The sequence below is a fragment of the Musa acuminata genome, chromosome BXJ1-2 (genome assembly GCF_036884655.1).
Source record: "Musa acuminata AAA Group cultivar baxijiao chromosome BXJ1-2, Cavendish_Baxijiao_AAA, whole genome shotgun sequence".
Taxonomy (NCBI): Eukaryota; Viridiplantae; Streptophyta; class Magnoliopsida; order Zingiberales; family Musaceae; genus Musa; species Musa acuminata.
Genome location: NC_088328.1, coordinates 22212647 through 22236128, shown reverse-complemented (window position 1 = coordinate 22236128; position 23482 = coordinate 22212647). Strand labels below are relative to the sequence as shown.

General features: G+C 41.4%; 5 protein-coding genes across 6 annotated transcripts; 3 read left to right on the top strand and 2 right to left on the bottom strand.

Annotated features, from left to right (window-relative positions):
• Nucleotides 1-76: 76 nt before the first annotated feature.
• Nucleotides 77-2193, top strand: LOC135598636 (quinone-oxidoreductase QR1, chloroplastic-like). Of its 2 annotated transcripts, XM_065092756.1 has the most exons (5): nt 128-211; nt 349-535; nt 709-850; nt 996-1084; nt 1402-2193. In XM_065092756.1, the coding sequence occupies exons 3-5, from the start codon at nt 775-777 to the stop codon at nt 2104-2106; spliced, it is 870 nt and encodes a 289-aa protein (XP_064948828.1). In that variant the 5' UTR covers nt 128-211; nt 349-535; nt 709-774; the 3' UTR covers nt 2107-2193. The 2 variants fall into 2 exon arrangements, with proteins under 2 accessions (XP_064948821.1, XP_064948828.1); XM_065092749.1 differs by lacking the exon at nt 349-535 and having other exon boundaries at nt 77-211.
• A 4092-nt stretch (nt 2194-6285) lies between these two features.
• On the top strand, nt 6286-8632 carry LOC135598631 (transcription factor bHLH62-like). The gene is made up of 7 exons (XM_065092730.1): nt 6286-7265; nt 7363-7584; nt 7676-7741; nt 7824-7892; nt 7963-8019; nt 8101-8238; nt 8314-8632. Exons 1-7 carry the CDS (start codon nt 6483-6485, stop codon nt 8413-8415), a joined length of 1437 nt encoding a protein of 478 aa, XP_064948802.1. The 5' UTR covers nt 6286-6482; the 3' UTR covers nt 8416-8632.
• A 1991-nt stretch (nt 8633-10623) lies between these two features.
• LOC103973213 (ras-related protein RABA5c) lies at nt 10624-14191 on the bottom strand. Its single transcript, XM_009387718.3, has 2 exons — nt 13773-14191; nt 10624-11215 (listed from the first exon to the last, which is right to left on the bottom strand). Exons 1-2 carry the CDS (start codon nt 14101-14103, stop codon nt 10902-10904), a joined length of 645 nt encoding a protein of 214 aa, XP_009385993.1. The 5' UTR covers nt 14104-14191; the 3' UTR covers nt 10624-10901.
• Nucleotides 14192-15958: 1767 nt separating this feature from the next.
• LOC135611557 (uncharacterized) lies at nt 15959-16586 on the top strand. Its single transcript, XM_065107196.1, has 3 exons — nt 15959-16072; nt 16162-16311; nt 16412-16586. Exons 1-3 carry the CDS (start codon nt 15959-15961, stop codon nt 16466-16468), a joined length of 321 nt encoding a protein of 106 aa, XP_064963268.1. The 3' UTR covers nt 16469-16586.
• An 896-nt stretch (nt 16587-17482) lies between these two features.
• On the bottom strand, nt 17483-22229 carry LOC103973204 (uncharacterized). Its single transcript, XM_009387707.3, has 5 exons — nt 21721-22229; nt 20946-21106; nt 20487-20517; nt 18987-19080; nt 17483-18052 (listed from the first exon to the last, which is right to left on the bottom strand). The coding sequence occupies exons 1-5, from the start codon at nt 22003-22005 to the stop codon at nt 17961-17963; spliced, it is 663 nt and encodes a 220-aa protein (XP_009385982.2). The 5' UTR covers nt 22006-22229; the 3' UTR covers nt 17483-17960.
• Between the last annotated feature and the right edge of the window lie 1253 nt (nt 22230-23482).

Genomic DNA, 23482 nt, shown 5'->3' with positions numbered 1-23482 from the left:
TCGTGCTCTTTGGTCAGGCTGACGTGCGAACTTACGTGGTGCGGGAGGGCAGTTCCGTCATTTCGTAGAGCGCTCCGCCGCTAGAAATATCTCCGCCCACCGCCAGCGAACGCCCCATCAATCTCCGCCCGTCTTTCCTCCTGCCATGGCCGCAAGAACCATGCGCGCCGTGCAATACGGCGGCTACGGCGGTGGCGCCGCCGCTCTCCAGGTACCACCTTCTTCCCGATGCCCTCTCGTGCTCTATCCTCTTCTCCCTTTTCTCTCGATCACGTTTCCTTCGGCTTCAACAAATAGATCCATGCTCTTCTGAGGAAGCTGAACTGAGCCTATATGTACATGTCATAGAATCTCGGTGGCAATACTGCACCTGAAACTTTTCCTCTGATACTAGAGGTTTGTTCGCTTCCGTGCTCTTCGGAGGAAGCTGAACTGAGCCTTTCAAGAACATGTCATAGAATCTCGGTCGCAACACTGCACCTGAAGCTTTTCCTCTGATACTAGTCCGTTTGTTTGCTTCACCTCATGGTCAAAGGTAGAGTAATCATGTCAGTAGAGTGTGAAGAAGATTTAAGGTAGGGTTTGACTTTGTCTAAAGAAGATTTGATGGTTTGCACCACAAATCCGGCATGTCTCTGTTACCATCCATCGTTTGTAAGCTTCATGAAAGCGACGTGATTGATTGAAGTGCTGCATTTTTGGCTTCAGCATGTTGAGATCCAGGTTCCTTCACCCAAGAAGGATGAGGTGCTCCTGAGAGTGGAAGCAGCAAGCATGAACCCAGCTGACTGGAAAGTCCAGAAGGGAGCGTTCCGGCCTTTTCTGCCATCCAAGTTTCCATTTGTTCCAGGTGCACATCCCACTTCCATCAACATCTGCATTGGATTGCACTCGAGGCTTCATCTCTCCCTGTGCAGATCTTATTCTCTTGAATTGCTACTTGTTTTAGATGTAGAGGATCAGAAACTGAGTCCTGTAAAATGTTTGGTCGACAGTATCGGATGTTGCAGGAGAAGTTGTTGAGGTTGGACCTGGCGTCGATGGCTTCAAGCCAGGAGACAAGGTGGTCACATGGCTTGGATTTGTAAGAGCTCTAAGCCTCCTTCTGCTTCTTCTTCTTTTCTTTTCTGGCTTGGATTATGTTCATATGCTTGGAAATTAACTGCCATAATTCTCAGGTAGACCTTCGACTGCTTTGCCTCTCTCTGGAGCTTCTCTAGTTTTCTTATCTTGCCATCTTTCTCTGTTCATATTACTTCAAGTTTTGTACTGCTTGATGCATATGATCATATAAGAGTTCTGTGGTGGACTTTGGATTGCTCGCCTCTCTCTCTCTCTCTCTCTCTGTGTTCATGTCCAATGAGCTATTCGAGTTAACCTTTAAGCTGCATATACTGTCAGAAAGCAGGTGGACTCGCGGAGTACGCTGTTGCACCAGTAAACCTGACGGTCCACATTCCACCTGAAGTATCAGCCGCAGACGCTGCAGGTCTGCCTATAGCGGGCTTTACTGCTCTACAGGCGCTGAGGTACGCCACAACCAAGTTCGACGGCACCGGCGATCCAGCAAACGTCCTCATCACTGCCGCCTCTGGCGGTGTCGGGACGTTCGCCGTCCAGATCGCCAAGCTCGGAAACCTCCATGTCACCGCCACCTGCGGCGCCCGGAACATGGAGCTGGTGAGGAGCCTGGGCGCAGATGAGGTGCTTGACTACAAGACCCCGGAAGGCAAGAGCTTGAAGAGCCCTTCGGGCAGGAAGTACGACGTCGTCGTGAACTGCACCACCAGCGTTGGCTGGTCCAGCTTGGAGTCCAACCTCGCAGCTCACGGGAAGGTCGTCGATCTCAATCCTTCGCCGGGGGCTTTCCTTCGTTCTGCTCTGAAGCAATTGACCTGCTCGAATAAGAAGCTGGTGGTGCTGTTCGCGACGGCGACGAAGGAGGACTTGCAGTTCCTGGTTGAGCTGGTGAAGGGAGGGAAGCTTAGGACGGTGATCGACTCGAGATACGCACTGGGCAAGGCGGAGGAGGCCTGGGCAAAGAGCATGGAGGGTCATGCCAGTGGTAAGATCATCGTCGAGTGTGACCAAGTCATGGACATATAAATATCAAGCGTTTGATCCCAATTGTATCAAGATTTGTGTGAATCCAAGTGAAATCATTGTCAATATGATGCCAAGCAGTTCGATTCAGGTGTTTGGGATTCACTTGCCTGCACACGTTTCGTCGGAGACCTCCATTTCTTCACTGCTATCTCGATTTGACGGCAGACAAGGCATAACTAAAAGATCACAAATACGTTTTCCATGAGATAATGGAGATCGATTTCCCATTGCGATCAACATGGATCACGTAGCTTCCGCGCTAGGGAACGGCATGGGTCAAGGCGCAGGTCCCATCGTCTCCTGATGAGAATCCCGGGCTCCAACCCCGATCTCCTCCGATGAGGGTCTTGCGGCTATCGGAATCGTCGGTCACGATAACGAAGGTGCAGGGCGATGCACTCGGAAGGGCCCACCGGGCCGATGGGCTTCGACGCAGGGTCCTCCGGCTCGTCATCGTCGCTGTCGGAGGATTCATCCATACGGCGGCCGACGCGCTTCGATCGGTCATGGGTCCGCTGCGGCTCCCAAATCCTAGGGCAAGATTCCGCCTTTGGCGGCGCCGGGGAAGAAATCGACCGAAATGAAGCTCCTCGGTCCTGCAATCGATCCGGATTTCGCGAATCGTGTTCGGCCTTTGGGTCGACCGACGGCACCGTTTCCGGCTATCGAGGGAATTGAAGTTCTTTCTGTGGGTCCCACAAGAGGCCACCAATTGATCCAATCGTAACGAGGGTAAAGAATCGAGTAATTCTCTGATAAATAAAAATCACCTTTCATCTTGGGGTCTCTAGAAATACGTACCAAAGTAACCGTACCCATCCTACGTGGCTAACACCCGTCAGCCTCTTCATAGAACCACGTAGGATGGAATGATACGGGGAGAAAGTTTGGGGACCAAACAATAATAGTAATTCTTTTCGAATTAGATTCGGCATGGGAGTGGCTCAAAGGCAACCCGTTCTCTTCTTAGAGCCGCTGTGGAGGATTTGGGGGGCCAATGTGTGCCTTGTTTTTGCTGAGGATACCGAGTAAGAAGAAGGCCGTATCAAGCTTCTCTCTCTCTCTCTCTCTCTCTCTCTCTCTGTGAATGGGAGTTGCTGAGACATACAGGCATCTATCTGACAAGAAGCAGCTTTGAAGCTTGACTGCGAGTGAAGGAATTTGATGCATGTTGGTCTCTGTTTTGTGTGACCGATAACACATGGAAGTAAATCCCATACCAATCCATCCTTTGGTTGGATTGTGATCTTGTGGAAATCAATGGAGAGGGAAGCCATGATGAGTTCATGAAATGAGCACTGCCTTCATCTAAATTTTACCGTACTATGCTGATGAAGCCGAGTTTCCGAAGCCAAATCGAAGTTCTGAACTTGACCACTGAAAAGGTCATACTTCATTACCTGTATATGGAAGACAGAATCTAACTATAATTGCCTATAAGTTAACTGGCTATGATCTGGAAGAGATCCAAGACTTGGAGAGTTGTGAGCTACTCCTAGATAGCAGCAGCAACACACTGTCACCGTTCATTAACTTGGATGAGATTGCACAGCTTTAACCGGCCTGCAAGTGTAGGTGAGTCAAGTTGACTGCAGTACATTCCACAGAGCTGTCAAGGAAATAAGAATGCCGCCTATCTTGCCAAAAGCTCACTAACATAATGAATTCAATGAGTAGATTTTGTGATGTGAATCACAACCTAAACAGCAAAGAATCATTCTTCTGAGCTGCTCTTCACAACTTAGGAAGTAGATGCTCTTCACAACTTTGACATGCTCTTCATAAATACATGTTCTTTAGTGCATGGATTTTATGATCTCTCAATGAATGTTCTTCACTTGGAATGAGAGAGATAAAAAATTTCAAATCTTGAATGATTGACCTGAGCATAAGGCAGCTTTTCTTGAATCCCTAACCCCTCCTTCATATAATATTAAAGAGTCTTCTTTCATTGACATTTGATGATTCCAACTTCTTAACCCCTCATAATGCCCATCTCTTTCTGTGACTCCAATGATTGTTGCAGGAAAAGAAGAAGCCAAGAATTCCTCCATATTTCAACTTGGTTTTGAGTAGTTCCCCTAATCAATGGCTTAGGGTGGCATGTAGGTGGGTGTGTATGCATTGAACTATGCTATATTTTAATGCATTGGGGGTAAGAGGTGGGGGGGAAAAGGGATTGGTGGAACCCCACCTCCAATCAACTAAGTTACTAATAAACAGTTTGGTTTGGTGAAAGAAACACATCATATTTCTTTTTCTTGTGTGATGTTTCATGTATGCCTACTCTGGCACAGATTAGTAAGATCAATGGAAGCATGGGCTTTTTCTTGATCTTAATGAAGAGGCTGTTCTGCTCATACTGATGTATCAGTTGTACAGACTCACATCTATGATTTCCTAATTGTCAGAGTCATTCTGATGATTGTAATACTCTTCTAGTCATATCATTGCTCATATTTGCATTACACTGTTTCCCTTTGGGAAATAATCTTCTAGCTTTTTACCAACTAGCTCTTTTTTTTTTATTGGATGGCAACAGGTGATTGAATTTGATTCCTAAAGTTAAGCAAGACTTGAAGCCACCAACTATCTTCAACAACTGAGTTATTGACAGGAACAAAAGTTGCCTTTAGGTTTCTCTTTCTTTCAAGAAAACAATTAAAAGAAACAAAATTTATGTCTGAGCAATCAAAAACTGGTTTTCTTTAGTTTTTTTATGAAGAAAAGAGTGTTTCAGAAGTAAAACACTGGTTTTCAGCCACAAAAAATGCATCTGCAACAGTGTCTTTCATGAAAACAATAGAATTATAATTGCGAATAATTTTATTTTATTTTTTCAGTTGCTAAAGATGTGGTCACTGATTGCATATTAATAACCTGTAAATGAGATTGCAGCTGATTATAAAGTTCATTCATACCCACAAATGTGAATGTAAATGAATTCAAGGGAACTTTAGTCTCAATTTTACTGACAAGAAAAATTCTTTGTTCTGTGTTCTTTACATATTGGTAAGTGTGAATAATATATTGAGATCAAGAAATAAAAAGAAAGAACAGGACAAGCATTAGCCTTCCCCTAAAGATCTTTCTTCCACTGTTAGACATGGGATCCAAGGATGAAGGATGGATCATAAAGTGAGAAAGCATTGTTAATAGGTTTGACATTACCAAATGTGGGATTCCAACATTTTTGAAGCTCATCTCAGATTTCCTATGGTCAACATCACACCATTGTCTGACATGCAGCTTGCAGGCACTCCAAGAGAAACAGCATACGAACATAATGAGAAGAAGGATTCCATGGAATGGAGATTCACTCCTCCTTCAATCAGTCAGATCAACCCTTGAAGAGTCTGTCAATCTTTCCTGTGATTTGAAACGAAACCTCTTTGTTTCTGTCTCTCTTCTCTCTCTTTTCATGGAAATTACAAGAAAGAGATGTTTGCTTAGAATTTATTGATCATTCACCCTTTGTTAAGTTGAGATTCACCACAGGGATTTTAGTCAGAGACTTCTGACTCCCTACTCTCCTCTTCTCACAGGAACCGCAAGAAAGAAACAATTGGCTTAGGATGTATTGATCTTTCACCCTTTGTTAAGTTAAGAACAATTTATTGCTCTTAGGATATTATCCTTAGAAACCTCCCATTTTATTTCTCTCTCTCTCTCTCTCTCTCTCTCTCTCTCTCTCTCTCTCTCTCTCTCTTCTCATAGAAATTACAAGAAAGAAAATGTTGGCTTAGAATTTACTAAGCTTTCACACTTTGTTAAGCTAAGAACTATGACCAAAACATTTGAAAGGTGAAACCAAAGAGATTTTTAATCTCAAAGGCTTCTCAACTTAGTTTCTCTCTCTTTCTCTCTCTCATATAAATGACAAGGAAGATACTGCTAATCACTTACCTCTTGTTAAATTAAGAACTCTGACCAAAAACACTTGAATGGTAAAACCGAAGAGAGTTTTGTAAGGAATTCTCAACTTGTTTGTCTCTCTCTCTACATCTAGTTATTGTTTTGGACAAGGAAAGAAGGAAGTTGAAGCCCCTCAGGCAGTTCTTTTCCTCTTCTCTCTTTCCCCGAAGCTAAGCTAAGCTAATTACCATTAAAGGTATCCATTAGTAGAGGGGCATACACCGACTCTTGCGTTCAAAGCTCGGGATCCCCTCCGTCCATTGCGCTCTCTCAACCTCCCCATTTCTCTCTCTATATATATACTTAGAGCTCAACGACTCCACCTTTCTCCCTCTCGTCTCTGTTATTCTTCTTCTTCTTCTTCTACCCCTCGCATTCTTGGTTCTTCTTCCCAACCTTGCCATAAAAATCCGATCTTTGCCTCTTTTTCGCGCCTCTCGCTGCAACCTTCACCCTCAGGAATGGAAAAGGAGCGATTTTTCGGGGTGAACTGGCAGTCGCCTGACGCGACGACGCCGCCTGAGTTGAACTCCGGCGGCGCCGCCGACGACCGATTGCCGCCGACCTTCCTCAACCTCGGCTGGGCGCAGCTGATGCACCACAACGTCCAGTCCGGCTCGTCCCTGGGTTCTCTCGTCTCATCGCTGTCCTCCAATCCGCCGACCGTTAACGACAGCGTCGTCATCCACGAGCTCTTCGGCCAGCTCGGAAGCGTCTGCGACGCCGGGGAGTTCCCCCCGACCTCGCTGTACCACAGTGCTAACGTGTCCTGTTACAGCGCGCCGCTGAGCACCCCCCGAAAGCTCAACCTTTTCGTGACGGATCACCAGCAGCAGGGCAGGGGAGGAGTGATGCCAAGCAATCAAATGGCGGCAGCGCAATTCGCGCCATCCAACTCGGATCCGGCGAAGAGTTACGACTTGCTCAGGGGCCAATTTGGGTTCCCAGAGGCAGGGAAGCTGTCGAGGGTCTCGAGCAGCCAGTCTCTGAAGGCAGCCGATGGGTCGCAGATGGGAGTTCCGGACGACGGGAAGCGTGTCCCGGTAACGGACCCAGAGAGTTTGGAGATGGAGCTGAGGTCCAAGTTCGGTGGGAGGGCATCGGGAGCTTCGACGCCGGACGAAATGGGGCTCGGTAATGGCCAGGATGCATCGTCGGCACTAGATACAAAGATCAACGCGAGGAAGCGGAAATCCAAAGGAAAGGAGGCGTCTTTGTCATCCTCCATTATGAATCATCCCATGGTATGCCTCAGATTGATTGCGGCACCAAATTTCTCATCCAATTTAGTTCATAGATCTCTTACCGAACATTAAAAGCATGAGAATTCCTCGACTGCAGTCCACCGATGAGGACAATTCGGATGCAAAGAGATGCAGACCAGCTGAAACCAATGGAGCTGGCAAGGATGCGGCAGCGAAGCCGAAGACCGAGCAGAACGGTGATGCCGGTCATGAACAAGGAAAAGAGAACAATGCCAAGCTAGCAGAGCCTCCCAAGGACTACATCCATGTCAGGGCAAGAAGAGGGCAAGCCACCGACAGCCACAGCCTCGCCGAGAGGGTAAGCAAAGAACACTCCACATCTGTTATCAGCTTCCTGTCTTCCTAATTTCCAGTTTGTCTTTGCAATCTTCACCCTCCCAATTTACCAGGTCAGAAGAGAGAAGATTAGCGAGAGGATGAAGCTCCTGCAAGATCTCGTGCCGGGTTGCAATAAGGTCAGCTCAATGATCTGTAGTTTGGTGCTGCAACACATCGGTTCTTGATCCAAAAGTGTAATCTTGATGCCTTGAAATGTAGATCACTGGCAAAGCTCTTAAGCTGGATCAGATCATCGGCTACGTGCAGTCGTTGCAGCGCCAAGTCGAGGTATAGAACTATAGCCATTAAAGCAAAGATCAATTATATCTCAGCTCAAACTTCAATCCTCTGGTTTCAGTTCTTATCGACGAAGCTGGCCACCTTGAATCCTCAGCTGGACTTCCTCCCAAAAGATGTAAGGCAATCGAAATCTCTCCGATCCGTCATCTCTTCTCTGTCCAATTTGCATCAGGCTTACCCTATTCCATTGCCACAGCAAATCTATCCATTAGACATGACGAGCACTGCATTCTCATACGCTCAGCAACCTCTGCAGAGCGTCGCAACCATAAACCCAACGAGTTCCTCCCTGCACCGACCGCCGCTTGATGGATTCACAGATGCAACCTCTCAGGTACTGATGCTGAAATGAACCAAAATGTGCATAAAGATAAAAGTGTACGATTGAAGCAATGCTGGTCTTCTGCAGCTCGGGAATTTGTGGGAGGATGATCTCCAGTATGCTGTTCGGATGGGGTTTGCGCAGAGCCAGGGGACCGCCGCCTTCTCCCAAAGCTCGCTGGCAGAGTGAATCGACTCAACCTGGTCACACCATGAATTCAGGGACAAGCTGCATGAATATTACTTATGATCATTTGATTTCATAGTAAATTAAAGGACTTCTGTATGTAATCTGTGGAAAAAGTTTGAGTCCATCTTCGAGAAGACTGATTATTGCTTGGTTTGGAGAGATGGATGCACTCATTCAACTCTCGAAGATGAAATGAGATGTCTTCTCTCATGCTCTACATTTAAAGTACTACCTATTTGAGCTGGAGTCAACTCAACCATAAACCAAGCGGAATCTGCAACCTCTCTTTCTATCTTATTAACCTAAGCCACCTAACACTGGCAATATTCTTAGCAGCTACCCGATTGTTTATGCTATCAGCATTGCAGGTACCTTCTGTAATGAAAGGAGTGGCATCAGATTGACTAGGTTGGCAAACTTGAATTTGACAAGGACCAATCGAGGAGACAACCCTTGTCATAAAGTCGGATCTCCAAGGCTTTACAGATCATCATACAAGAGAGTAGCAATTTAGCTGGAGGCCATGGCCATGGTGGTTTAGATTCCTTCCAGCAGTGTAATCCTTTGGAAGTCTTCTCTCTCTCTATCTCTCCTCTTTGATTAGTTGTAGCCATCAATTCATTCATTCATATCAAGTTGCATGGTGATTTGTGAAACCTAAACAAGATTTGGTCTGGTCTGGTGTTTTCTTCTAGTGGAAGCAGCCATCATGGCTGTCATCTTTGTTTCTTGAGGTCATATTGTTCATCCTCTTTACCTGGTTTCTGTTTTTGCTGGAGTATTACTGATTTCACTGCTTTATTGCTTCCAATGCAGATATAAATCTCATGATCATGATCCAAATCAGAGCACAGGCTGTGAGGTATCGATCATTGGCTTCACCAACCATCCTTACCAGCTAAAATTTCCAAATCTTCCCAACCAACCATTCAGAACAGATGAAGCTCAAATTTGCTTGTCTTGACAAATATGGATTGGGACTGCTCATGCCACCCTCTTGCTGCTTTTTATTTTCCTTTTGTCCTCTCTTGTTCTTCACTAATTATGCACCTGGATGTATTACTCATGATCATGGACCTACTTTGCCGAATTGAGTCCACTCATCGAAGCATTATAATTAAACTTGTTGGTGGTTGGAACATCAATTGTCATAGCCTTCAAGAATTATGATATAAAAGTTGATCAATATTTTTCTCTCCAAAGAGTTTAGGATCTTCGGTTCGAAATTAAACAGGCAAATCATACCTTGGTCTGTTAGTTTCATCACCACTTTGCTCCTTATACCTTTCTTGAATCTTGAGTTCATCTTTTGGATATGATCAACTCTTCTAAACCTGGAGAAATATGTAGGAAAGGTCTCTGCATTGCCTCTACAAAGCTAATTAGTATCCAAAGCAACAAGGAGATGATGATAACTTGGTATTGCATTATGACAAGATGTGGATCCCTGGGATCAAATTTGTCTTTAGTAGTTTTTAGGACCTTCAGGAACCAGACTGCATTGGACTTTTGAGTCCCAATCTCATTCTCATTGTAGATCATGATTCAGTAATCAGACTATGCTGGCCAATATATAATTGGATTTTGGTGAAGCATTCACATCCCCTCACAATTAATCTATTTCTTCTTCATGTGGTGGTGGTCTATATCATGGTTGAGCTGTCTAAATCCAAATACATGAAGTGATCAAACATCCCTGTCAACCAACTAGGAGAGTAATCTTTTCTCATTCCACACCTAATTAACCTGGATGCCACAAAATGGTTGTTGTCTCCATGATTTGGGAACAACTAAAAGAACATTAAATTTAAGTATGAAAGTTTGATCAGTTAATAGCTGATTAAGGTACTGGTTGATGATTAGGATGGTTTTAGATCATTATTATGGGATGCAGACCAGCAATCTGAGAAAATATCTTCCTTAAGGGTAGCCAGGTTACTGTAGTTCCCAGAAGAAAACTAAGGGAATAACTCACAAAGAACATGTTCTACCACTGTCCATTTCTGCCCAGGCTTCGGTAATAGTAATGATTAATAGCAGAATACAAAGGATGAAAATTGTTAGGAAAATGTTAGTACCAGCTAAATCTCACCCTGTCCCTGTTGCCAAAGGTTACATGAAATTTGCAAGCCTTCCATGTCTACCATGTCAGATCAACAGCAAGAAGAAAAAGGTACATGAAGGCTTTCAAGAACATAAACAAATGAATGTCTTTCAAACGTCTAATGTATTAAAGCAGTGTTATGTATAACAAGTTTCTACACCACTCCATTATGAGAACCCTATAATGCCGGAACCACAATAAACGATGAATATTACATGCTTGTTCAGACGTATGTTGATATTGGCTCCTTGATGACTTATGAGAAAACTAAAATCGAACAACTCTCACTAACATGACAAACAAAAACCACTTTCTGACAGAATTAGGAGACTGAGAAATTTCTTGATACACTGTTGTATTTTCTGGACTAACAGAAAAAATTTCAGCAGCAGGTCTTGCTGGAAGTCTGCTTGGTCTCATCGCTCCCATTGCTGGTAAGGCTCACCCTGTTCAGAGACAGTTCTGATTTGTAGGAATCCGAGTTGAGGACCTTCCTGCTCACATTGTTATATATCTCCCTGATGACAATCTCAAATGCCTTCTTCACATTTGTAGAATCTAGAGCCGAGGTCTCGATAAAAAACAGCCCTTCAGCTTCTGCAAGGCTTTTTCCTTCTTCAACAGATATATTTCTGATGTTGTCCAGGTCACATTTGTTGCCAACCAGCATCTTCGCAACAGTTGTATCAGAATGTGCTGCATTATGTTCGATCAGAATACATATAGACATGGCATTTCATAGGATAATATCAATCATCAAACATGCTAAAGAACACATGCATATGAATCTGGAAAAGACACCAGCAAAGCTGCTGAAAACACAATGAGAAGCTAATATAATAGGATATCTAATGATTATATAATCTCGGTCTCAATTTAGTTTTTAGTCAACCAATTTCGATTGCAAACCTGTAGCTTTCCTGATTGTTTATTTCAAATAACCAATAAAATCTGAGATATAAATTCTCAGTTTATATCATTTTGAAGTTTGAGCTACATATACATCCAGTAGCCTGAACAAAACCTTTTAGTTTACACCATCGCGGTAAGATAAATTTTGTGGCAGGGTTCATGAGTTGCTGATTGACACATATGGAAGTTGCAAGTAATGTCCCCAGAAACAAAGAGATGAGAACAAATTAACAAGATTTTTAATGTATTATCGATGTGTTTCACTTCAATCCTACATACATTATGGTTCTTAGAGAAATTATAATCACATCATTCACTAACCAAAAATGAAGACAGTAACTGGACGCAAAGGAGATACTTAATAACTAAGAAAAGTATATTGGTATCTACATATAAACAAAGTTTGATTGAGTTCCTAAAAATAAAATGTGGAGGGTTTAAAAAATGCAGAGGCTTCTAATTATTAATATAATCACCCATTGACAGGCATAGGCAAAAACACATTTACAAGTAACACAAAGACGAGCCTAAAAAATTATCACATGATGAAGAAGATATATTTTACATTAACATAACAAGAAATACTAGTAGTGACCTTCCTCTTGATCACACCGACACATTGGACTAATTACCAGAATTCACTATCCGTTAAAAAGCCCTCTTAATCAATTGCTGCAGAGTGAGCAATGAGGTGCAAGGAAAATAAAGTACGAAAGATATACTTTAACTTTTGGGTCAGACTAATCTACGTGGATTTCTGCAATAAGTCAATAACTAGTTATTTTTAGTCAATTAAACTGCAATAAAACAAGTCTAATCTGAATATCGTTTTCTGTTTCTGTAAGGCTAATCTACATGGCATTTTTAGTCCCTCACCTTCTTTTAGCACTAGAGTACTAGTTTGTCGAACTTATTTATATTGTTAATCCTCTGTGCCTCTTCTGTTGACTGATCTTATATCGCCTTCTCAGTGGATTGTTCATCTCGGTTTAGTTGGCCGTTATTGACTTTCTGCAAGAAGTAAATGCATTTCCAATTTATAATAGTAGCTCACTTCTAATTATTAGCCAACACTGAAATAATAATAAAAACAGAGCTATCCTCATTTCCTAATGTGGCTACTAAGCTTTCGTATCATCAGCGCATCATGATAGATACTGACAAAGTATATGCTCAGCCACACAAACTTTAAATTTATTAATATCAACATTGATCTGATATGATGTTTAAGTTCAATGCTTTTGCATAGTGCATGTTATTATTCTTCATCATTGCACAGTTTTATCCTAATTGAACGCAAAGCACTGTCGGATGTTTTCCTTGCCCCTTAGGTCATCCATTATGGTGTCCTTTGGATCCTAAAACGACAACAATAAAATCAAAAAAGGCCTAATAACGATGTTCACAATGATCAAACGACAGTTTTAGCTCATACTCAAAGTAGTATAGTTCTCACAATAATTGGTTGACAAAACAGAAAACTAAGGCCATAGTATTACATCCATGTCCATTTAAATGTCATCCAAAAAATGAGGAATTTCAATTTTACTAAAAGTCTAAAACAAGCTTGCTCGATGCTCAACTACAGAATTCGGCATCAAATTTGTTAATCCTACTTTCTTGAGTAAATTTTCTTTGGCTAAAAATTAGCATCACCTCCTGATATCTTTGTGTTTCCATTGATAAATATCGATTGGATATTGTGCACGACATTCATAGAGACTTCTTAACCTGAGCAGTCCTCGGGAAAGATAAAGATGGTATCGACAAACACTATATGTAGATAGTTTCTTTTTTTAAGAGAAAATTTGGGTATTGAAAGTCTATTTGTTTCAATAATTTACAGTACTATTCAATCAACACAATTATCCAATACATGCAACAAATCTTCGAAGTTTGATCCCTATACCAATTCCACTGTTACTCTATGGCAGGTCTTCAAGTATATTGCAAAGTAGACCATCCATGACTTGAACTTATTTTGTCTTTCTCCATTTATAAGATTTCATTCAAGAAAGTATCCCAAAGCATCATATATGCTTATAACTCCCTTTTGAAGACATTAAACTGCACAGAACAACAAGAAGCGTAATAGAAGAAATTTATGAGATCTAATGAAGAAAGGGGTAGAAAAAAACCCAATTTTGATGAGATAACATCAATTGATTTAGCCTTTCGTCATCCTATTAATGGAATAAAGCGAAAGCGAGAAGTCAGATCTACCACGGAGGGAAACAAAAGATCCAACTTTTAGGCGAGATCGATCGAGGGGGAGATAAGAATCAATAGCAGATGGAAAGCATAAGCAAGGGTCAAAAACATCATCTGTGGGTACACATACTTTCGAGCTCCTGGAGCCAGCGGGGGACGCTGTCGAAGGTGGTGCGGCGGGAGATGTCGTAGACGACGAGCGCGCCGACGGCGCCGCGGTAGTAGGCGGAGGTGACGGCCCGGAAGCGCTCCTGGCCGGCGGTGTCCCAGATCTGGGCCTTCACCTCCTTTCCGTCGATGACCACGCTCTGGGTCTGGAACTCCACGCCGATGGTTGCCTTGGAGTGAAGGTTGAACTCGTTGCGAGCGTAGCGGGAGAGGAGGTTGGACTTCCCCACCGCCGAGTCACCGATGATGACGATCTTGAACAGGTACTGCTCCCCGTCCTCCCCCTCCTCCATTGCCGCGTCCCAACCTCGTCTCCTCCCAGTGAGTGCGTTTGACTCACCACATGAGCTTTGTCCTGTAGAGAGACAAGTGTGTGTGTGTGTGAGCTGTGATTTCGGTGGTTTGCAATAGATTTGGTATTAGATTTGGGCTCTTTATCAAAAACGTCCCTGTATTAAGACATAACAAAGAACGACCCTTCCTATATGCAATCTATCAGAAACACCCTTCAATTATCATAAATGACTGAAAAGCGTTTCTCTCACTCAGAAGGGATGTGAGTATCCAAAAAAGTCCCTATCTTTATACATAACAAAAAAGGATCCTTCTTACATGTATGCATGCATGCATGCCTTTCTCTTTTTTTTATGCGATCTATCAGAAAAAACCTTCAATTTTCGCAAATGACCAAAAAAGAGAGATGTCGGCATCCAAAAACGCTCAACCAATTATTACTATTCAAAAACAATAAAGACATTAAATATAATACCCAATGCATTTTATCTTATCCAATATATTTATTCACCTATTTTTCTATTAAACTAATTTCCAAACCCCACTAAAAGTTGCTCGAATTTTATTTAAGTTGATCATAGAGCCTTTTTGCCATCCCTTTTCTAAATCATCTCAGTAGACAAATGGTGTCACGATCACTGACACGAGTGATGACAAGATAGCTCAGCTCAGACTTTGAGATCTCTTTGCTTTGGTATTATGGTTGGGAGCTTTTATTGGGCATTGTGAACTCATTTAAAGGTTGGAGGTTATGGCCACGATTCATTCGAATGCCAAATCATCATCTTTGACATATGAAATAAATCAGATTTTTTTTTGATAAAAAAATATATTATGTGAATTTTTTTGATTTTTTGCTCTTCCTTTATCCCCACCTAATAGTTTTTTTTTTCTGTATACCTCTCAAGAAAAAAAAAATCAAATTCAATCCAAAATTGATGGGTTAGTGTAAGCTTATCCATTTAAATAGAAAATAAAAACATATAAATTCAAATTTACTAAATATCTTATCTAAACATCTAAATATTAGTCTATTAAAAAATAATTTGGATATAAATTGGCTGTGTATAATGAAATGTTAATAATAGCTCTACTATAATCTATCACTTTTCAGGCTAATTATATATTATCCCTATAATTTATTATCTTTAGCATTCCTATTTTGAAAAGATACATTTGAATCCTTATATTTATGAAATTAAAATATTTAATTGTATTAAATTATTTTTTTATAAAAATCTTAATATTTTACTTTCGTAAACATAAATATTTTAATATAATTTTTTAAAATACTAAGGATAACTAATTATAATGGATAATATATATATATATATAATTATTATCTCCATCATTCTCCCAACCCAAGTCCTACACTCCCACTGTCTTGTTTGCTGATTGATCGCACGAAAACTGCAATGGAATCCCATTACAAGCAAGCAAGGTCTTGGTTTCGATAGAACCGGAAGGACAGAAAGACAGACCGGAAAGAGATGAAGATGGAGACCAGTAAGCTTTGGCCTTCAAAGCTGCAGAGCAAAGCTTTCCTTTGGCTCAAACGTCAACACCTGATGGACGCGGCAATCCAAGCGTGGAGACATTAAAGAAACCAACCTTACGGTGGCTTTGGGATGGAAGCCATAAAGCAGAGCATAAGAAGCAGTGGAAACACTCGGCTGAGGGGGAATGGTGTCCTCGGTGAGGAGGCCACGTCATGCCTCTCTGTGCCATTGACAATGACCTCTCTCTACTGCTTACTAGTCCACTGCTTCCTCTCCTCTCTCTCTCTCCTCTCGCTTCTTCTTTATAAGCACCAGTACTACTAGAGTGCAGCATGCTGTTTTCTGGTTGTAGGAGATGATGATGAGCAGGCACCACATTCCAGCGCATGGGGACTGGGATAACTGGGATGATCTGCGCATGGCAGTGAGAGCAGCTTATCATCAACATCACCAGCATCACCAGAGAAAGGTTCTTTATATATTGTTGAATGTTGCCAGGTAACACTTTGCATTGAGTTGTAGGATCTCAAAGCTGTTCACTGATTTGTGGTTGAGAAGGTGAAGAGAGGAGGAGAGAAGCAGAGGAAGCAATGGAGGGTGTGTGATGTGGCAGCTCAGACCACAGCAAGGGGAGGAAGAGCTCCCAAGGCTGTGGACGAGGACTTGTACAAGATTCCACCTGAGCTCCTCCACAAGAAGCCCGAGAGGGTTAGCCTAGTCTTTTTATGCTTGTGTTCTTTTGTGATAGCCTACCAAAGTTTAGAGCAAAGATCACATCCTGGGTGTTGTGTTCTAACATTGATTGCAGAAGATGCTGCTGAGGAGCTTGGTGTCAGGATGCATGGGGCTCAACTGCATTGCTTGAGAGAGAGAGAGAGAGAGAGGATGTAGAAGTAATGTAGTGAGGGTGAAGAAGATGAGCATCAGTAGAGGTGTAGTTTTTGTAGCACTTTTTTGCATGTTTCCTTCTTTCAGCAGTGTGGAGAGGTGGTATTGGTAGACTTTGTTGTTGTGCTTGAAATCTATATGCATTGATCTCACAATCTGCCACTATCTATGACACACACAGCATACTAGTCACTCAATAGTATCATTCAAGTTGGCATTTAAAGACCATTGAAACCAGGTAGAGTCTTACATGTCCTCCAGCTTTCATCAGGTTGGGAGTTGCAAGCAGAAGAGTGCAAGGGTTGGACAAGGAGCTGTTTAATGTCTCCAAAAGGCTGTGGTGATATGGTACCATTAGTCCTTCCCACTCTCCAAGAGTGAAACCAAATTTCTATAAAGTAAAAGAGGAGACAGAAAATGCTGATACATGATTTTCAAACACAATGTAACTGAGATCATATAAAATGAACATTGTTGTTTCATTGTCATGAACTCCTTTTTCTTCTTGAGAATGATGATGAGATTGATATTTCTACCTCAAGGACCAAAATCCAATATCTCAATGACTCAAGTTCTACATTAGACTCGATCCAACATCCTCTCTGCTCCTTGGAAACCTGCATATTAGAACCTGAAATCACTAAGCTCTCTCAACTTGGAATAAGTTGAGAGAGGTTAGTTAATACAGTTGATGTATGCTACAGGTAATAGTGTAGTTGACTTTGCTAGAAAAAAATACTTTTACAATATAAAAGAAAAATGTCAACTCAAAAACTCAGATACTTACCATCTCATTGATGTAAAAGATAAAAAGAACTGATAAGCTAGAATAAAACAATTTGATGTACACCACCTAGTAATTAGTGTAGTTCAACTTGCTAGGACTAGGCATTTGTAGTCTGTACAATATTACATAGAAAAAAATCAACTTGAAAACTCAGATGTACACAGTCTAAGCGATGTAGATGATAAAGGAACTGACAAGCTAGAATGAAACAAATTGAACTGGTTAAATAACTGTGCTGCAAAATTTAGCAAATTCTGATAAGCATCACATTTTCCTTTTATTTCCACTAGATCTAAATATTGCTTTTCTAGAATCTAAGAGTGGTTGCCAGACAGAAAGAGACACATAACAGGCTACTATTTCTCATGTTTAGTAAAATAGCGAAAAAGATGACAGTAGGGCTTGCAAACTTAAAAGTCAGTTTCGTAAAAGCAGCCCGACCAAGCTGGATAACAGTTACATCATCCTCTATCCAAGTAGAGGAATTAGATTGAAGGATGTTGCTTCAAGCAGTGAGAGTTCCATGATTTTTCACCTTGATTTTTGTAGCTGAATATAACTAGAAGCATCCATGATTGCCATGAGAAAAACTGCTTTTTACTTGTCAGAAGCTGAAACTGTGAACACAAGGAACCTTGAGACACACTACCCGTTGGGTGCCAATTGCTCAGTCTCTGAAAGGCTAAGGGAAGAACTTCTTGGCATTGAAAGGCCGAACCCTTGAACTTCGATCTTGGAAGTTAAAATTATTATCCGTATTCATAGGAGCAAATGCTGCATGATTTAGGAATGGTGTCAGAGACCACACGAAAGAACTGAAAGATGTCTATGGAATTCCAAGTACATAAGAGTTTCAAATATTATTAAATATCATGGGTGGGCAATGCTACAAATAAATGTTCTGAAGTGGAGAAGAATCATATACCATGGTATTTGAGTCTTTGACATTTATACTAGTTCAAGTAGTTTGCCTACGAACATCAGTTGAAAACCCAAACTAACCCTTGTTAGTTCTAAAGTCCAGTTCTGTTGCGAATTAATGTAGATTGTACACTTGTTAAAAGGGGAAAAATGACACTACCAGAGAAAAAGACTAGCTTACAAAAGGCATTTGACTAAGATGATATCCTAGGAATGCAATTTATACTATAGTTTGGCAGAGAGGCGACCTAGGAATCTCAGTAACTGGCTGGACCACTGTATCATGTAGACTAAATCCATCAAATAATTAAATGTTGTTAAAGGATACATCCTGAGGTCTAAGGTTCTCTCGAGCCTAGGCATGGAGCAAGCTACATGCCTAGCAAAGGTGAATCTTACATGAAAACTTAGGAAAAGCAAATTGAAATACAAAAAAGAAACCAAGAATCAGCATATTTCTTTGCTATAAATTTTTGTCATCATCACAAATACAGATGTCCTTTTTCTCTGAACTGCATCGGCACTCACTCTATGTAACCTTAAAGAAATTCTGACGCTGATAAAAAGCACATATAAAATCATCATTCCTGGAAATGGAGCAGCATAAATAACATTGCATGTTGTCAAGGATTTAAGTTCCAGCGGCATGAGCAAGGGCAATCAGACACCATAATAGACATCAATTTTTCCACTAAATCCATTTATAAACAAACAAGATAGAGTAGATAATAAGGTGCATAGGGCCTCACAGAAAGAAAAGAAAGAGAAATCCAAGAAAAGGGCCAACCTCTGTCCCTCATTCTTCTTTCTCTGTCATATTCAAATTTATCACGTACTTGGCTAACCCTTTGCCGTGTTTCATTTCCCTGGAGACCTTGTTCCTGCATTCAGAAGAGTATACTCTATACTTTATCACAAAGTCACAGGATACTAACTAGATAAAGCCCATGTCAACAATGAAACCTAGCTTGCATTGGAAAGATAGGCTCCTATCATTTGGAATTCATTTTTTAAAAGATATAATCATCAATATCAAATCCTCAAGAAAGAAAGAGAAATATGCATTTGTTCGCCTCTAGCCAAAATTTTTATGCACCTAAGGATACAATAAAGTGTTGATCAAACAAAATCTCTCTTTACACAAATGGGGGAAAAGTTTGTTGCCAAAAAAACCTGGGAATTCAAGTTAAACAGAGGCATTAAATGCCTCAAGTCTAAATTAGCAGTAGCCATATATGTCAGGTTTCCATAAATATTTAAACCAGGAAAAAATATCAAACAGAAATCAGACTTGTTTTCTTAAATGAATAATTTCCTCACTGGCTTACAGATGATATTGATTTCATTTCCATCATGATTGATATGTTATTCAAAGTCTCTAATACAGTTACAAACAGTGATCTCTACCTTCATCCTTATCTAGAAGAGTTACTAGGTTAAAGGAAAATGGCATTATCAAAACATTTAATTAATGACTAATGATACTTCAGGGTGTTCAAAATTATAACACATTGTACTAGCTGCTTTTAGGCAAAGGATAGCTTAAGTGATTTTTCTAAGCAAACAAATCATACAAATCAGATAAGAAAATTACAACAGGTAAGCAGCCAATAAACTACTGAACATAAGATAAGAAATACAATGGAGATGATTTAGAAGACAGATTTCAGGAAAGGCATTTGGCAATCAGCCTATCTGGAGAATAAGATATAGCATGTCATGAGTGTATAGCAATTATGGTTTCAGTCCAGGCAGATAAGTTTTGTCATTGGTTATTTGTATCCAAGCCAATTGAGCAAAATTCACCTAGAATAAGATGGTTTCAGCAGAAATTAAATGGTTCAAACACCAACAATGACGATTTGAAAAATATGGATTACTTTAAAATTACATCTAAATAAAAGACAAATGAAAAGAAAGTCATGATGATTACTATTAGTCATGTAAAACTGATGCACTATGGATTCTTTGACATGCTGAATCAAGTATAATGTATCAATCAAAATCATCAACATCTCAATACAAACGGTCAAGATAAGCATACTATCAGCTTTCGGCCTGAAATCCTTAAACGACTCAACAGAACTTTTAAAGAGCATCATGCTCCTTGCTCATATCTACTTTAGCTCTAATCTTCTCTAACGATACTATGATGTTGCTAAGCTGGATATACATACATGCTAAAAATGGTAACAAGAACTATAAAATATCATCCACCAGAAACTTCGAAAAGAAACATCACAAAAGCATACTATAGCAAGAACTCCAAAAGTTAACATAGCAGTACCTTATTTAGCTCGGCATGTGATTGCCTTTGCCTGCAACAACAAAACGAAGTACATAAACTGAACTAGTTTTTTAAAAGTTATGATCATTCAAATTTAGAAATGGCTAACTCTTTGACCAGAATCATATACTTCAGATGTTGTAGAAATATGACACGGAATAACTGTAACTGCCTACGAGCATTAGCCCTCCACATTATTACTTATGTAGAAGATGTTAGAGAAAGAAAAGAAATAGCAGTGGCCCATTATCAATTATTTTTTCATTTATGAATTAACCATGACTGTCAACTAAATTGGCGAGCGAGCGAGCGAGCGAGAGAGAGAGAGAGAGAGAGAGAGAGAGAGCATGGTCCAAATAAAGGTGCAACTTATTCCAGTCCCAACTAAAATGTAAGAATCTCATTATATAGTTCTCATGTAGAAAGCATACTTTGCAAATAGATCTCTAATATCTATACCTGTATGGTGAAAAGTCCAAATCATCATCTTCGGAAGATTCATAATTGGCATGATCTTGTGCAATCTTTTTCGAATAGCCTTCATCCCAGTAAAGCCTTTCCCAATTCTCCCTAAGCTCTTGATATAATTCCATGTACTTTTTACACCAAGGTTCATGCTCCTGTAAGATAATTGGACTTAGCATCTTCAAACTGTGTGACATGATTATTGCACATTTTGATGATAGCGTAATTCGCTTAAAATTGTTTGCAATATAAGAGGAACCAGAAGACCAAGTTATGAAGTAGAACCTGTATATTTGAACATGTAAAGGCATGTCTACACACAACTAAAAAAGAAAGTATTTAGCAATGTTATTAATATGAAGTTTCAACATTCTGAGAACTATGTAATATTACCAACAAACATGTACCCAAAAATAAAAATGACAACAGTTTATATCAGGACACGCGATTTATTCTGCAACCTAAATTGCTTTCAGCGAACGGTGGCCGCTTCTCAATCACCGCACAAGGTGAGATTTAACGTTTCATATAATAAAAAAAGATGGCATCCTCCAAACAAGCATGTATGATGAACAAAACACTATGTTTCCGTTTATGCTCACTTATTGTTTGTCGATTTGTCTCTTAAAGGTTTACAAAACAACAGGACTAAGAAAGCCTCGATAAAAACTCGGTCTTTCTAACGACCCCATAATAGTTAGTGTGCTCGTCTTCCCTTTGGAGTCAGTGATGATATCCACAAGAACAGGTAGGTGGGAAGGGGCATTACCGAATCCTTGAGGACGAGGCGGGTGCGGCGCATGAACTGCTCCCGCATCTGCTTGCGGCGCTTGTTGGGGAGGTTGTCCCTCGGGATGAGAAACCGCTCGCGGTGAGGGACGTGCTCGCCGATCTCGTGCATCTCCCCGTCCACCGCCCACCACTCCGACTTCCCCTCCACGCCCTTCTTGCCCAGCGGCGGGACGCGTGGCATGCCTGGGCGCCCCCACCGCAACTGCTGGAGGCTGAAACCGCCCAAGGGCGGCGGCTGCCGCCGGACGACCCCTCGCAACATGGGGAGAACGCGAAGCTACGGCGACGCAGGGCACGGGTCGGAGCACCGCCGCACCTGTCAATGCTCTTTTGTCCCGTGATGGTCATGCGTGTTTTCCTTAATGCCCCTAACAACGATGTCAACGCTTACGCTTCCTTGAGGGTATTAACGTCAATTGATATTTTGGTTTCTTTGGGTCTCTATTAAGAATTAGAATGACAAATTTTGTCCTTAAAAATTGCAATGTATTTATTGTTTATGTGATCTCCAAATATTTCTATCGTTAATATCCATTAAAAAAACTCTAAATATTTGAGTTTTTTTATGGATATATATATGCAATATGTATGTATATATATATATATGTATATATATATATAAAGGACAATAACAAAAGCCAATTATTTTTTGATTTGTCATATTAGGTGTGATAAAATATTATCTAAATCACAAACAAATTAATTCAAGAGAAAAGAAACCAACATAATTCTATGTCTGTGTGTAGTTAGTTTGCACCATATAGACTTCCTCCATATTTATGTTACAGACTGGTATGTAATTGCCAACCTAAATTCGATTGGTGTAGGATCTTGAAATGAACCAAAAAGACAAGTAAGAAAGAGAAAGCTCATCTTCTCTGATGGATGTAGGAAGATCCAAAGGCGATTAGAGTTCTTGCACTTGTCAAGTGATGTGTGTAGATTTCATGTTTCAGATAGATGACACTGTCTGTACCTGGAAGAAACAGGAAGAGATGACTGGCATCACAGACCAAGAGAAGAAGAGAGAGGGTACAGCCTTCACCTGGGACTCTCACTGGCGGCATGCCGAGGCTGTACTCTCTCTCTTCTCCCATTGGCCTCGGTGTGTTTGTTTTACCCATGATCGATCGCCTCGGAACCCTTTTTATAGAGGCAGCTCGTGGTCTCCGACGCCATGTGATGTTGGCGTAACCTTTCCTTCCCATTAGCGTCCTGTGCGTCGCTGGCCGCCAGCGATAGTGGGTGGGAGGTGCTGATTCCACGAGGAGCGTATGCCGGCAGATCCAAGTGCATGACTCCTGAGAGGGCTCTGACCTTGGCGTTATGCGCAGGAAGACGACGGAGGTCCACTAGTAGGACGGAGGTGGAGTCGCTGTAGCTAAAGCGGTGGATGCATGCATGGCTTACGGTGCCGCTGCTGTAGCCGTATGTGCCTATGCCAAGCTTACGGGGGGTTTAGAAAGGAGAAGGCTTGTCCCGAACCATGATGAGCTGATGCCTCATATTATCGACACAGCAGCATTCGCATCGCTGTCGCCGTCGTTCGTGCGGCGTTCATCTCTCGATGTTTACGGGTCGTTAGGGTTGCATATGATGCAACTGGGTGACGGCAGACGACAAACGTGAAAGATGGATCACCAGAAGAGGCCGCAGTGGTCGCCCACCCGGGGACAAGAAAGTCGCAGCAACGTCCCCCACCTCACATGGAGCGAGGCAATGCTCGCCATCTCCACACC